The sequence below is a fragment of the Megascapheus bottae genome, chromosome 24, assembly GCF_031878675.1.
Source record: "Megascapheus bottae isolate mThoBot1 chromosome 24, mThoBot2.hap1, whole genome shotgun sequence".
Taxonomy (NCBI): Eukaryota; Metazoa; Chordata; class Mammalia; order Rodentia; family Geomyidae; genus Megascapheus; species Megascapheus bottae.
The window spans coordinates 18,828,201-18,843,658 of NC_143532.1; the positions used below are offsets into that span (position 1 = coordinate 18,828,201).

The window sequence follows — 15,458 nt, forward strand, 5'->3', positions numbered from 1 at the left end:
TGATTTGAATTCTGGAAGTTGTTACTTTTACTTTTAAAAATAAATGATACTTAGCAAACTATACTAGATAAAATTCTCTACTAAAAGAATCTAAAAAATTATAAAACATCTTATTGAAAAGCTATTACTTCACATTTTTAATTTTGATTTCTTAGAGGAAAAATTTTAAATCAATTGAGTTTTGTGATCATTGCTATTTCATGGGTATGGATGTGGCTTCTGTCTCAGCTCTTCTGTTGCTTTGTTTGCTCTCATCTTTTTCTTGAGAAAGAATGTATCACACTTGTCCTTTTTCCTGTGTTGTAATCTTCCCAGTTTCAGCATCCTGAGTAGTTAGGATTATAGATATGAGCCACAGCACCTGGCTGTTCTGGTTATTTTGAGATAGATTATGTCTTGCTTTCTGGCCAAGTTGGTCTGGACTGAGGTCCTCCTGATTATACTCCCCATTATTGCTGTGAGGACAGGTACCGTTTTCTATTGAAATGTGATCTTGAAAGTGTGTTTTGCCTGGGCTGACCTTAAATTGGTGTTCCTGATGTTTGTCTCCCAGAGTTAAGGAAAGTATGAGCCACTGGTTGACTAGTGTGTCCCATCCTCATCCCCATCCGGTTCCCTACCCTTTCCTTTCCCTTACCCTTACTTCAAATTTTACTGTTGGCAGTTCTTACTTTCTGCCTTGGCATTGTGATACATTGTTATTAGGCTTGCACTAGTTTAGCTGTTTTATTGGGCATTAAATTGCTTAGAAATTTCTAAAATAACCTTCATAATTTTTTCTCAAGGTTTGATTTAAGTAAGTGCTATTTTCTTCCTTTAGTCTTAATGTATATTCTCCTGTTGTCATCTGCTGACTGGCTTTTCTGCTCTGCCTTTTAAGCAAATATATAATAATTTGAATTTTCCTTTTATTGTATTATATTGTAACAGTTTTACTATATTTTAAAAAGGCTAGCCACAGTCTGAGTATTTTCATTTGGTACCTGTTTATTGTTTAAATTAGTGATTTTTTTTTTCCCCTAATGATGGTTAGTTGGAGTTTCAGAAGCTCTTGTTACACCCAGGCATAGTGGCTCACTCCTATAAATCCTAGCTACCAGGAGGCTGAGATGTGAGAATTGTGGCTCAAAGCCAGCCCTGGCACTAAAGTCCCTGAGACTTTCATCTCCAATTAATCACTAGAAAACTGGAAGTGAGGCTGTGGCTCCAGGGGTAGGGTGGTATCCTTGATCTGTAGAGCTCCAGGACAGCACCCAGGCCCACAACAACAAAAAATCTCTTGTTACTATTTAAGTAAAACACCAGTTGAACACTGGTGGCTCACATCTAGCTAGCTACTCAAAGAGGCTGAAATCTGAGGATCATGATTTGAAGCCAGTCCCGGGGATTCTTATCTCTAATTAACCACCATAAAGCCAGAAATGGAACTGTGGCTCAAGTGGTAGAGCACTAGCCTTGAGCAAAAAGCTTAGGAGCCATACCTAGGCCCTGAATTTAAGCCCCAGGATGGGTATTCCCTGCCCCCCCCAAAAAAAAAAAATAAACTAAAAAAACAAAAGTGCTGAATTCTATGAGAAATAAAATACATGTAGTTAAGTTTACTCCGAGGACAAAAGATACTTTGTCCAGAGTATCTTTTGATCTAGACAGTCACTAAAAGTTGGGTTTATTTGCACATTTTTCTAAATTATTTGAAAATACTTTCTCATTCTCTGTTCTCCATAGTACTTAAAGCTGGAGGAATTGTGTCGCTGTTCCTTAATGGAGTTGTCCTCCTAACCATTTTTTTTTAAGAAATTGTGACAATAGAAATAAATGAGAATATATTTTTAAGTATGACAGCATACTGAGGCATACAAAGTTAATTTGTGCATACTGTCTCATTGTATATCTATATTCTTGTTCCCCACGATAGATGCATCAACAAGGAATACTGAAGACTGATGACCTCATAACAAGATTTTTTCGTTTGTGCACTGAAATGTGTGTTGAAATCAGTTACCGTGCTCAGGCTGAGCAGCAGCACAATCCTGCTGCTAATCCCACCATGATTCGAGCCAAGTGTTACCATAATCTAGATGCCTTTGTGCGACTCATTGCACTGTTAGTGAAGCACTCAGGAGAGGCCACCAACACTGTCACAAAGATTAATCTGCTGAATAAGGTCTGAAATCCATTGTCATTGTCTTTGCCCATTTAAATTTATTCGTGTTTCTCAACTTTTTTGTTCGGGGCCCTTACTAGAATGTTTTTTATAATTTCTTTTCTATGCTGAAGTTAAAAAATTCAGATATAATATATAAGTATAATTCATCAAACCATTAGGAAAAGATTGGAGTGCCATAGTAGAAAAAATTGGCTCAATTTACACATTCAGATTTCTGGAAATGTGACTATTAAAGTAGCACAAAAATGTGTGTGAACTTAGTTTTGGTCTAAGATGTTCCACGTGGGGCTTTCATGATCCCTCACTAGTCACTGAGCAAATCATTTAGAGAGCAGGACAGTTTTTTGGGCAGTCATCTGGCCATCTGGTCGATGGCCAGATGCCCAAAGAAATGTAAATCATTTTCTTCTTGTCAACTTCAGGTGGATCAGAAGAATTATATTGTTCAGAATGTTTTCCATACTAAAATCCAAGGCTTTGGAGAACCAGTGGAGGGTATTTATGAGGAATATGCAAGCTTGGTCCAAAAATAGTTTTTTTTTTTTTTTTTTTTTTTTTTTAAAAAAAAAAAGGAAGAAATACTGCAAGCCATTCAAAGACATGGTCCCTATGGCTCCAAACAAGTTTTTTTGTTGTTGTTGTTTGTTTAATGATATCTATCCTTTAATGAAGGGCTTAAGGTAAAAGAAACATCATTTGAAAGTGGTGGATTTTCTGTATTGCTTTCAAGCTCTGGTCCTGTGTACTTTGTACAGGTTCTTGGAATAGTAGTAGGAGTTCTCCTGCAGGATCATGATGTTCGACAAAGTGAATTTCAGCAGCTTCCCTACCATCGAATTTTTATCATGTTGCTCTTGGAACTCAATGCCCCTGAGCATGTGTTAGAAACTATTAATTTCCAAACACTTACAGCTTTCTGGTGAGTAGAGTCTTGTTGGGTTTATTATGTTTTGTTTGTATATTACAGTTTTGTGGGTTTTGTTTTTGTTGGCCCATCCTGGGTACTATCCCTGAGCTTCTTTTCATTCAAGGCTAGTGATACCACTTGAGCCACAGCACTACTTCCTGCCTTTCCTGAGTATTTTATTGGAGATGGAAGTCTTATGACTTTTTCTGCTAAAGTTAGCTTAAAACCATGGCCTCCTGAGTAGGTAGGATTATAAGTGTGAGCCACCAGTGCCTTGCTTGTTTATTTTTAAGGCATGGCCCAACAATGTAGCCTTGAGCACAAAATCTTGCCTCAGCCTCCCAGTTCCTGTAGGCAGTCCACCATTATATCTGACTGAGAGTTCTATTAAGAGTTGTTGCTTTGGTGTGGTATATTTTTAGAAGTAGAGTGTTTGTATTTTGAAGAATGTTGATTTATAAGGCAGCTTACCTAGTGTATTTATGTGTTAAAGTTTGAGCTTTCTAATTTGTATTTTTCTTCTTTCAGTAATACATTCCACATTTTGAGGCCTACCAAAGCTCCTGGCTTTGTATATGCCTGGCTTGAACTGATCTCCCATCGGATATTTATTGCAAGAATGCTGGCACATACGCCACAGCAGAAGGTGTGGCTGCAGTTTATCTCCTATTGATGAAAACTGTATCTGGGGCTTGTTAGCACTGCCTAGAGATTTCTACTGGTCATTTAGTAGCAGTTGTACAATTTCCATGCTTACTTGGGAATTAATCTATATATTACTGGGTCAAGTCATGGAGAAAAACTTAAAAAGACCTCAGTTATCCTTTGCCCGAAAGTCGTCTTTTGGTGACTGGTATTACATTTTCAGCTTTGTTGTAGGCCACTGTCAGTCTCTTAAAGGCTTTCTGAGTTTTTTGTTCCCCATTTGTACAGCTTTATACACAGTAATGATTATTTTACATCATTAAGGTTTCTTGTTTTAGGTGGAATCCTTAATTACTTTCTGAGTAAACCTGTGGTTAATAGGTGCTTGTTATTTTTATAGGCTCCCATTCTAAATGCTGCAGGTTGTCTCAACTTTAGTTGAACACCACTAAGGAAGAGAGGTGCTGCTTCTAAGAACTGAACCTGTGACATTAGATCTGAAGTATGGTTAAATAAGAGAAATTCTCCTTTTGCCTCTTTTTTTGGTGCCAATCCTGAGGCTTGAACTCAGAGCCTGGGCACTGTCCTTGAGTTTTTCTGTTCAAGGATAGCACTCTACTACTTGAGCCACAGATTCATTTCTGGCTTTTTGGTAGTTAATTTGTAGTCTCATGGACTTTTCCTGCCTGGGCTGGTTTTGAACCATGATCCTAAGATTTCAGCCTTCTGAAAAGTTAGGTTTACAGGAGTGAGCCACCAATGCCCAGCTTTCATTCCACAGTTAAATAACAAATAAGTACTACCTAAAGCTCTTTCCTTTGGACCTCCAGTCAAAAATAATATGACTAAAATGTGCTGAGGTGAATTTAGCCATCCCCCGCGTCCCACCTCCCCCCCAAAGAAAGGAATCCTTTAATGAGGTTGGTTTTGTTTTCAAGAAGGGCATTCCCTTTCCAAGGGAGGAATAAAATACATTAGTTAAAATTATCCAAGAATGAAAGATAATCAACATGGTTGAGTGATAATAAATGGGCCTGTTTTAGGTTAAGTGTTGTAAACTCAGTTTATTAAGAACTTAAAAATGGGAAAAGAAATAGTTGAGACTAGGATTCTTTGTGAACTGGGATTTCATCAAATTCTCCTCTTTTTTCCTTAAATTTCCTTACAGGTATTAGGAGCAGTATATCCTACAATCTCTGGAATCATTTTGTTTCAAATGTGATTTCCCACTATCTTTTTTTGTTTGTTTGTTTTTGTTTTGTTTTTTTGTTTTTTGTTTTTTTTTGCCAGTCCTGGGCTTGAGCTCAGGGCCTGAGCACTGTCCTTGGACTTTCTCTAGGCTAGAGCTCTACCACTTGAGCCTCAGCACCACTTCCGGCTTTTTTCTATGTATGTGGTACTGAGGAATCGAACCCGGGTCTTCATGCATGCTAGGCAAGCACTTTAACCACTAGGCCAAACTCCTGGCCCCTCCCACTATCTTAATTCTTAGTCTTTTCTAAGGCTAGTCTACCAACCATCTTGGTGTAGCTTCTTGGGTGGTTTCTGTTGGCTGAACCACAGCTGAGTATAATTATAACTCATGTATGTTTCTTTCATTTAGGGATGGCCTATGTATGCACAGCTACTGATCGATTTATTCAAATATTTAGCACCTTTTCTTAGAAATGTGGAGCTCACCAAACCTATGCAAATCCTTTACAAGGTAATTAATTTGGATTTACAAATTAGAATAACTTTCTGAGCTACAAAAATACTTTAAACTGGGATTATACGACTTTTAGTTTTTAAAGATTAATAATATGCAGGAAAGTACAAAAATCTTGTTCTTGCAGGATTTTGTAAGGTCTTATTGAGCTTAAGTCTACCTTCAGAAACTACTGCATTTTATAAAGTGCCTATACCAGTTTACACTTTTTAGCAACAAACCAGTTTCTCCACGTCTTTGTCACACCTGTTTGTTTTTTGTTTTTATTTCAAAGCTCCTTTGGTGGGCAATACAGGTGGTAGTCCTCTTCTTCTTCCCTTCCCTTTTCCTCTTTTTTCTCTTCCTCCTCTTTTTGTCCTGGGGCATGAACTCAGGGCCTAACTGCTGACCTTGATCTTTCTCAAAGATAGCACTCTACCACTTAAGGCACAGCACCACTTCCAGCCTTTTCTGTGTATTGTGGTACCGAGGAATGGCAAGGCAAGCACTCAACACTAGATCACACCCCCAGCCTGGTGCATGGGTTCCTTCCCTGCCCTCCCTCTCTTCCTTCCTTCCTGTTGTCCCTAAGCTCTTCAGCTCAAGGCTACCGACCTACCCCTGATCCACAGCACCACTTGCTGTTTTCTGGTAATGAATTGGAGATAAGAGTCCCATGGTCTTTTGTACCTGGGCTGGCTTTGAACCATGATCCTCAGATCTCAGCCTCCTGAGTAGGTAGGCGTGAGCCACTACACCCAGCTCATGGTGGGTTTTATTAAGGATATAATTTGCATTTCTTTTAACCATTTCTCTATAAATTGGGGTTTTCTGTTTATTTTTTTTCTCTCAATATTTTACTCATGTTTCTTGGGGATTGTTTTTTCTTTTTAATTTTAAATTATAATTCATTCCTTTGGTACTGTTATGGAGCCTTGGTTCTTGTAGTACAATTGCTCTGTCGGGTCTATGCCTTCAGGTTCCCACCCCTCCCTTTTTAGGTTCAAGTCTTTTATTTATTTATTTATTTATTTATTTATTTATTTATTTATTTATTTATTTGCCAGTCCTGGGCTTGAGCTCAGGGCTTGAGCACTGTCCTTGGACTTTCTCAAGGCTAGCACTCTACCACTTGAGCCTCAGCACCACTTCCGGCTTTTTGCTATGTATGTGGCGTACCGAGGAATCGAACCCGGGTCTTCGTGCATGCTAGGCAAGCACTCTACCACTAGGCCAAACTCCAGCCCCGGTTCAAGTCTTTTAGTAATATATATTCAGATGCTTTCTGATGGGTTGCGTTAAAGGTGTCATTTAAGGATCTTTGTGTGTGCACCTATCCTGGGGCTTGAACTTAGGGCCTGCCCAGTCCCTGAGCTTTTTGTTTTCTTTTGCTAGTTGTGGAGTTTCAACTCAGGGCCCAGGCACTGTCCTTGGACACTTTTTGCTCAAGGCTAGGGCTCTACCATTTGAGGCACAGCACAGCTTTCAGCTTTTTCTATGTATGTGGTACCAAGGAATCGAATACAGGGTTTTGTGCATGTGAGGTGAGCACTCTACCACTAGGCTACACTCCTAGCCCCAGTCCCTGAGCTTTGTCTTGCTCAAGGATAGTTCTTTATCACCTCATTCTAATGCATAAAACTTTGGCAATTGATATTGGAGAACTAATGATTTATCTAAGGGAATTAAAGAAAATTTGTACTCATGTCACTTAAATAGATCTGTCTAAATGCAAGTGTATGATTTAGCTGTAGTTATTATAACAAAAAGTGGCAAACAAAATTTTGGTTGTATGCTGGCTACCAGTGGCTCATATCTGTGTAATCTTAGCTACTCAGGAGGCTGAGATCTGAGGATGGAGGTTCTAAGCGAGCCTGCACAGGAAGGTCCATGAGACTCTAACCTCCAATTAATCATAGGAAAAGCTGAAAGTGACACTGTGCTTCAAACTGGTAGAGTGCTAGTCTTGACCAAAAGAAGCTAAGATAGCACCCAGCCCCAGAGTTGAAGCCCCAGAACTAGCAAAAAAGAAAGTCATATATTTACCTGCCTGGGTTCACTTTCAATCGTAATCCTCAGATCTCTGCCTTCTGAGTAGCTAGGTCACAGATATGAGCCTGGAGGAAAGAATCCCGCAGGGGGTGCGGGAGGGAGAACAGTCTTGGGATTTGAACTCAGGCCTGAGCACTGTCCTTGGGCTTTCTTAAAGCTAGAGCTCGACCACTTGAGCCACAGCACCACCTTCCAGTCTTTTGTATGTATGTGGTACCTATTAATCAAACCTGGGTCTTCATTCATGTTAGGCAAGCACTCTACCACTAGGCCAAGGAATCTTGGGGGGGGGGGGGGTTGTGTGCTTTCTCTGCTGACTCCTCTCTATTCCAGCCCTGTCCCTCTCCACTTCCACTTTTCTAAGTACTTTAAAGGAATTAATTGCTATGTTCTCTTTCTTCTTGATTCTCATTAGTTCTTTTCCTGGCTACTAACTGCTCTTTTTTTTTTTTTTTTTTTTTGATGGTCAGTTCATATGGCCATTTTTTCCCTTTTTTTAATTAAAGAATTTACAAACAAGTACTCAAGAAGGGAATCTCTATATACAATCACTGGCACTCAGGTTTTAGAACATAATTAAAATGTATACGTCATAGATGCATATTAATCTATGTAATAAAACATTTGTGTGTCTATAGAGTGTATGTTTAGGGGCACTAGCCTTGAGAAAAATCCAAAGACAGTGCTCAGGCCCTGAGTTCAAACCCTAGGACTGGCAAAGAACTTAAAAAATAAAAACAATATTTTTCAGAGGGCTGGGAGTGCTAGCCTAGCATGCATGAAGACCAGGGTTTGAATCCTCATTTAGGCTTTCCTGATACCTAGACGTAAAGATTTTGATAAACAACCTGTTTATGGAACAACCTGATGGATAATGACTAAAGGCTACAAATTTTTGGTTATTAAAGTATACTATTGCCTTTTTGCCCTTTTAACTTTGAGTTGAATTAATAATAGAATATGTTACTTCCTTTTCTCAGTGTGGAAGTGTTCCTTTTTTTTTGTTTTGTGTTTTTTGTTTTTTTTTTTAAATAGGGTACTCTAAGAGTGCTGCTGGTTCTTTTGCATGATTTCCCAGAGTTCCTCTGTGATTACCATTATGGGTTCTGTGATGTGATCCCACCCAATTGTATCCAGTTAAGAAATTTGATCCTGAGTGCCTTCCCAAGAAACATGAGGCTCCCAGACCCATTCACTCCTAATCTGAAGGTAATGTTCCAAACAGTTCAGTAAGTTAAAATTTTAATTAATACTTCTCTGATAAGCAGGCTGACACTACACACACATAGTCTGAAGCTCAGGCAAAGCTGCTGTTATGGGGTAATAATGGTCATTGATCCTCATGGGAATGATAATGCTTTTGGTAGATGTTAATAAATTGATTCACAGTGTTTCTAGTTGTTATTTGTCCTATTTCGTCCCCTTTTTGTTCCTACCCAACCCTGGGACTTGAACTCGGGCCTGAGTACTCTGTTCAAGGCTAGCTAGCAGCCTACTATTTGAGCCACAGCTGTAATCTGGTTCTTTGATGGGCAATTTAATAATTGGGCCCTCTGCCTAGGCTGACTTGGAACCATAATCCTCAAATCTCAGCTTTTTGAGTAACTGGAATTACAGGTGTGAGCCACAGATGCCCAGCTACTCATATTGTGGCTTGTATTCAGGGCCTAATTGTTTTATTTACTTTTTTTCTCTAAAATTAAGTAGTTGTAGAAAGCGGTTACAATTCCATAAGTACTCATAGTACAATGCTGCTTGGTCCATTTTCCTCTTCCTGTCCTTACCCTGAAGTTACCATGTTCGGGTTTTACATAAGTTACACTGATCATAATGACTGCATTTGTTCACCCTTCTTCCTTCAATCTCCTTTCCTAAACACGTTTCCATTTCCCAGTATTTATTTTGATAATCAGTGTATTGTTAAGAGCAGTTATACCTTTAGATTAAGTAAACTGTCCTTTAGTCATTGATTTTTGCCTTTTTCACTCATGAATGACTAGCACTTAACCACTTGAGTCTCATCTCCCCACTTTTTGCTGGGTAACTGAAGATAACAGTCTTGAGACTTTTCTGCTCAGACTAACTTTGAACTGTAATCCTCAGATTTCTGCCTCCTTAAATAACAAGGATTAAAATGTAAGCCCCTGGTACCAAGCTTTCCTATCATTTTGTTATTAAATGTACAGTGGTTTTCAGACCCAAATCTGAGTATTAGGGCATTGTTGGGACCATGTGAATAGAACTTTGTAGTGCCCATATTTCACAGGTGTTTTTCTGTAGGTTGTATTTAAAGGTCCATCTCACTGACATGGACTTAGAGCTCTTGGCGAGGATTCTGCTTACCTAATTTTGACTTCAGGAAAAGATGGTTCCTATTGCAAATTAGACATCTCCAGAAAAAGAATTGAGCCTTAGTTAACCAAAATATTTAAAATGAGAATTTGCTCTCATTTTGTAGTATGCATTTACATTCTTATAATTAAAGGTGGATTTTGAGGCTGGGAATGTGGCTTGCTGGTAGAGAGCTTGCCTAGCATGCATAGAGCCCTGGATTTGATTCCTCAGTACCACATACACATAAAAGGCTAGAAATAGTGTTGTAGTCTAAGTGGTAGAGTACTAACCTTGAGCAAAAGAAGCTCAGGACAGTTCTCAGGCCCTGAGTTCAAGCCCCCAGGACTGGCCAAAGCGGGGGAAAAGATTGATTTATTAAAAGATCACAGACACCTCTTCATGACATAATGTGTATAAGTTTATATAATTACACCACTTTCCAGCACAGGTATAATTAGTTGTTAGCTTCTACAGTTGATTGTTGATTTTTTTGAATTTCTGGCAGGTGGACATGCTAAGTGAAATTAACATTGCTCCCCGGATTCTTACCAATTTCACTGGAGTGATGCCACCTCAGTTCAAAAAGGATTTGGATTCCTATCTTAAAACTCGATCACCAGTCACTTTTCTCTCTGATCTGCGCAGCAATCTACAGGTGAGTTGGTTTGACTTAACTCTGCTGTGTTTCATAAAAAGCACTTCCTGTTAATTATCTACCATGTGGGAAGTACATTTCAGAAGTATTTTCAGCCTAATTAGAGATGTTGACATGTTATGTCTAATGGTGCAAGTAGGCTTAACTGAATTGTAAGACTGATTTGATTATTTTCTGTACTTTGAAGGGATTCTGATATTTGCTTTTAATAAAAATAACTTGAAATGGAATTGCTCTTTCCACACAGCCAACCACAACTTTCTCCCCATCTAAAACATAACTGAATTGTACAGGCTTTCACTTGAAAAACATTAGTGTATAGCAGTGATCAGAGTGGTGTTAATTTGTTTGGGTTCCCACAGGAGCTGATTTTTGTCTTGAGGGATAGTTTTTTGTTGCTGTTTTTTTGATTGGGCTTTCCTTCAAGGCTATTGCTCTACCACTTGAGCCATAGTACCGTTTCTGGCTTTATGTGGTACCGAGGAATTGAACCCGGATCTTCATCCATGCTAGGCAAACACTACCACTAGGCTAAACTCCCGACCCAGTAGTTGTGTTTTTTAAAAAGCCCACTGGCCAGGAGTTTGGACTAGTGGTAGAGTGCTTGTCTAACATGCATGAAGGCCGAAGGCCCGGGTTCAATTTCTTGGTTCCACGGACTTAGAAAAGAGGTGGTGGGAAGGCTCAAGTGCTAGAGCTTGAGAAAGTTCAACAATGCTCAGGCCCTGAGCTCAAGCCCAGGACTGACAAAAACAACAACAACAACAAAACCCACAAGCTTAATAAGCAAAGTTCTCATATTGAAAACTCAAGGAACACTAAGAGCAGTTTAGCCTTCCATAGAAACATAGAAAGAATTTAGAGTAAATGGTGTTATTTTCTTTTTTTTTTATTTTGTATAGGTGTCCAATGAGCCTGGCAATCGCTACAATCTCCAGCTCATCAATGCTCTGGTGCTCTATGTAGGGACTCAGGCCATTGCCCATATCCACAACAAAGGCAGCACGCCTTCAATGAGTACCATCACCCACTCAGCACACATGGACATCTTCCAGAACCTGGCTGTGGACTTAGATACAGAGGGTGAGTGAACGCGCATAATCTGACTACACACACTTGCTGTAAACCAGAGCAAATGGATTAGAGGCCAAAGAACACGATCACTTGGTAAAGGAAAATTCCTGAGTCTGCACCCTGTTCCCCTCAGTAAAAAGACAACCAAGTATGAAGAATTATCGGCCTGAGCTGGAGTGGTGGCAAGGCTGAGATCTGAGGATTGCAGTTCAAAGCTAGCTCGGGCACTAATGTCTAATTAACTACTAGAAAACTGGAAGTGGCACTGGGGTTCAAGGGTAGGGCAGTATCTTTGAGCTGAACTCAGGGACAGCACCCAGGACCAGAGTTCAAGCCCCATGACCCACCAAAAACAATAATAGAATTATCAACCTGGTTCTGATAATGTGGCTCCTGTATTACAATCCTGCTAGTTAGAAAGCTGAGGATTGCTGGGCATGGAGGCTCACGCCTGTAATCTGTCTTAGCCACTCAGGAGGCTAAGAGCTGAGGATACATGTTCAGAGCCAGCCTGAGCACTAAAGTCCATGAGACCCTTATCTCTATTAACCACTAGAAAACCAGCTCGAGGATACTACCGTGCCACTTCTGAAGAGTCAGGGACAACTCCCAGGCCCCAAGTTCAAGCCCCATGACCGACCAGAAAAAGAAAAGAAAGCAAGCGGGGGATTGTGGTTCAAAGGCAATCACAGCAGACTAATATGTGTGATTATCTCCAATTAAGCAAGAGCTGCAAGTGGGCAAACTGCAATGTGTGGTTCAAGTGGTAGAGCTCTAGCCTTGAGCGAGAGCTAAACCAGATATGAGGCTGAGTTCAAGCCCCAGTACCAATACACCAGGACTCAGAATGTGGCTTAGTGATGTAGAGTGCCTGCTTAGCATGCTTGATGCCCTGGGTTTGATTCCTCCATACCACATAAGCAGAGAAAACCAAACCTGGTGCTGTGGCCCAAATGGCAACGTGTGCTGGCATTGAGCAAAAAAGCTTAAGGACCCAAATTCTGCAGAATAAACCAATTTTTGATGCATATGATTATATTTTAGCATGATAATAAAAGTTCCTTTTGGTCAAGTTTCAGTGTAGGTGGTTTTATTAGCCTAACTTTTCCCCAGTACTACTTACTCTGTGCCTATTTTTTGCCTTGCCACATTCAGTGTATGACTGGGACTTTTCTTCTGCCTATTATATATTCTTGAGGCTGATTTTTTTTTGGGGGGGAGGGTAGGTCATGAGGCTTGAATTCAGGGCCCAGGCACTATCTGTGAGCTTATTCACTAGTGAGTACTCCTTACCACGGTGCTGCTTCTCTGAGGGGCTGATAGTGTGTGTGTCAGTGTCAGTCCTAGAGTTTGAATTGGGCCTGGACTGTCAGCTGCGCTTCTTTTTGCTCAAGGCTTGCCCCCTACCACTTGAGCCACAGTGCCACTTACAGCTTTTTGAGGAATCGAACTCCAGGGCTTCATGAATGCATGGCAAGTACTCTATTACACATTCCCAGCCCAAGGGGCTGATGTTCATACACAAGCTTTTGCCTCCTTTTAGAAGGGATGAGAAAGGAAATGGTAATAAGGGTCACTGGACAGCTTTACAAATACATTGGCTGAAGCTTACAATCAAACTGCGTGTGGTAGTATACATCTAGAATCCTAGCACGTGGGGGGAGGCTGAGGCAGAACAGGTTCAGGACTAGCCTTTTTTGTGTGTGTGTGCCAGTCTGGGGCTTGAGCACTGTCCTTGGGCTCAAGGCTAGTGCTCTACCACATGAGCCACAGCACCATTTCTGACATTTTTCTATGCATGTGGTGCCAAGGAATTGAACCCAGGTCTTTGGCCTAGTGGTAGAGTGCTTGCCTAGCATGTACAAACTCCTGGCCCAGGACCAGTCTCATATTGCAAGACATTTCCTCAAAACGAATTCCAATATAATATAGACTAATGGCTCTCAGAACAGGTATTTTCAGAGGCTACCTGAGTTGGAATGGTAGTACCGCTCTCTGAACACATAAAAAATGCAAGTCTAGCTATCTTTCAACTGTGACAAGATCTGCAGAATGCAATAAGTGAGACTTGAACATTTTAAGAAAAACAGTATTTTTATTCTTTTTAAGTATTTAAAAATATTAGCACAAAAAATCCCACAGAACTGAAAACTGTCTAGAGAATAGTTATAAAAGGAAAGAGTAAAAGTAAATCTCTGGGTGGAGGGAAGGAAAGGGGACAAAAAACATGAGAAGGTATTAATGTTTGAGAAGTAATGTACCCACTGCCTGATGAATTTAACTGTAACCTCTCATTACCCTGACAATAAAATAAATTTTAAAAAACCTCAATTTTCTTATAATGATGGTGTTTCAAAGCTAGTCTTAAGTCAAGTTTCTTGATTTCTAGGCCGGTATCTCTTCTTGAATGCAATTGCAAATCAGCTGCGGTACCCAAACAGCCATACTCACTACTTCAGCTGCACCATGCTGTACCTTTTTGCAGAGGCCAACACTGAAGCTATCCAGGAACAGATCACAAGGTGAGAAGTTTGTCCAAATGATGCCTTTATAGCTTTCACATAGCACTACTGTAAATACAGGATAGAACTGTAGACAAAACGGGGGGGGGGGGGTCGGGTGGTCTTTTCGTCCCTACTAGTCTATTGAAATCTTTCTTAGCAATGCTAGAGTCTAGTTTGCATTATTTAGAACAACACTGAGTCTCACAGATCTATTTAAAGTAAAAAAAAAAAGTTTCCTTTTCCTCAACCATAGTCAAGGATGTTTCAGCTTGTTTGGACTATGTATAGGATCAAGAAGTAGCATGATTCCAGTGAGACATACACAAACTTGCTGATTCATCTTATTTGTGATGTGTATTCCTTATAAAGTTGACTAGGAAAACACTTCTTGTCTTTAGTTTTTAACAGTCATTAATCCCTTTCTCCTTTCTAGGGTTCTCTTGGAACGGTTGATTGTAAATAGGCCACATCCTTGGGGTCTTCTTATTACCTTCATCGAGCTGATTAAAAATCCAGCATTTAAATTCTGGAACCATGAGTTTGTACACTGTGCCCCAGAAATTGAAAAGTAAGTTGAATTATCTAGGAACAGGATAATGTCTGTAGATTGGTACAGTTACAATAATCCCAGCTAATTAGGGTCACAGTTGAAAGCCCACCCAGATATGAAAGCCCCTAAGACTCTCCAGTTTACCACCATAAAAACTAAGTTTAGCTGTGGCTCAGTAGTAGAGGGGCTAGCCATGAGGGGAAAGTAGCTCAAGGCCACTGTCTAGCACAACCAAAAAAGGCAATAGTAGCTAAAACCAGTAGTTTTAACCCTGAACTTCGCTCATGAGTCAGTGTGTAATTCTTTCTACTCTCTAGGTTATTCCAGTCCGTTGCACAGTGCTGCATGGGACAGAAGCAGGCTCAGCAAGTAATGGAAGGAACTGGTGCCAGTTAGATGAACTGCATCTCTGTTGTAAAGGCACCAAACTGATAAACTGACTGTGGAATCCTTCCAACTCCTCCTGACTCTCCCAGCCCTCAGGTGTCTGCCCCAACACCTACACTGTTGCGGTTGGCCTCCTGTCTATGTGGGCACGTTCCAAAGTTTAAATGCATTTTTTTGACTTGGCCAAAATTTAGATGATGCTGTGAATATCATTTTGAACTTGTGTAAATATATGAAAGAGAAAAATCTTTTGTCTACTTCTGGGTTTGTGCAAAATATGTTCGAGGCAAGTACATAAACCTAGTATCTTGTAATAAAAAGAGGCAGCTAAATACCATGCTTTTTGTTCAAGGATATAACTGTCTTCTGACATTCCTAGTGTGCCAACTATTACTATATTAATGTAGATTTCTTAGCGTTACCCACACTAAGTTGCTAACACAAACACTATAACATAGGGTTTTGGGTGCCTTTCCTGAAAGCCATTGTACAGTTA

At 40.1% G+C, this 15,458-nt stretch overlaps 1 protein-coding gene across 8 annotated transcripts in view; it reads left to right on the plus strand.

Annotated features, from left to right (window-relative positions):
• Positions 1 to 15,296, plus strand: part of Cnot1 (CCR4-NOT transcription complex subunit 1) — a 98,711-nt gene extending 83,415 nt beyond the window's left edge. For all 8 annotated transcript variants that reach the window (XM_090357543.1, XM_090357539.1, XM_090357542.1 and 5 more), the window contains exons 40-49: positions 1,916 to 2,164; positions 2,923 to 3,086; positions 3,603 to 3,720; positions 5,323 to 5,424; positions 8,494 to 8,667; positions 10,298 to 10,447; positions 11,350 to 11,530; positions 13,911 to 14,043; positions 14,459 to 14,593; positions 14,893 to 15,296. In XM_090357543.1, the coding sequence (XP_090213669.1) occupies positions 1,916 to 2,164; positions 2,923 to 3,086; positions 3,603 to 3,720; positions 5,323 to 5,424; positions 8,494 to 8,667; positions 10,298 to 10,447; positions 11,350 to 11,530; positions 13,911 to 14,043; positions 14,459 to 14,593; positions 14,893 to 14,971 (1,485 nt within the window). In that variant the 3' untranslated portion in view covers positions 14,972 to 15,296. The remainder of the gene's footprint in view (positions 1 to 1,915; positions 2,165 to 2,922; positions 3,087 to 3,602; positions 3,721 to 5,322; positions 5,425 to 8,493; positions 8,668 to 10,297; positions 10,448 to 11,349; positions 11,531 to 13,910; positions 14,044 to 14,458; positions 14,594 to 14,892) is intronic.
• Positions 15,297 to 15,458: the final 162 nt, after the last annotated feature.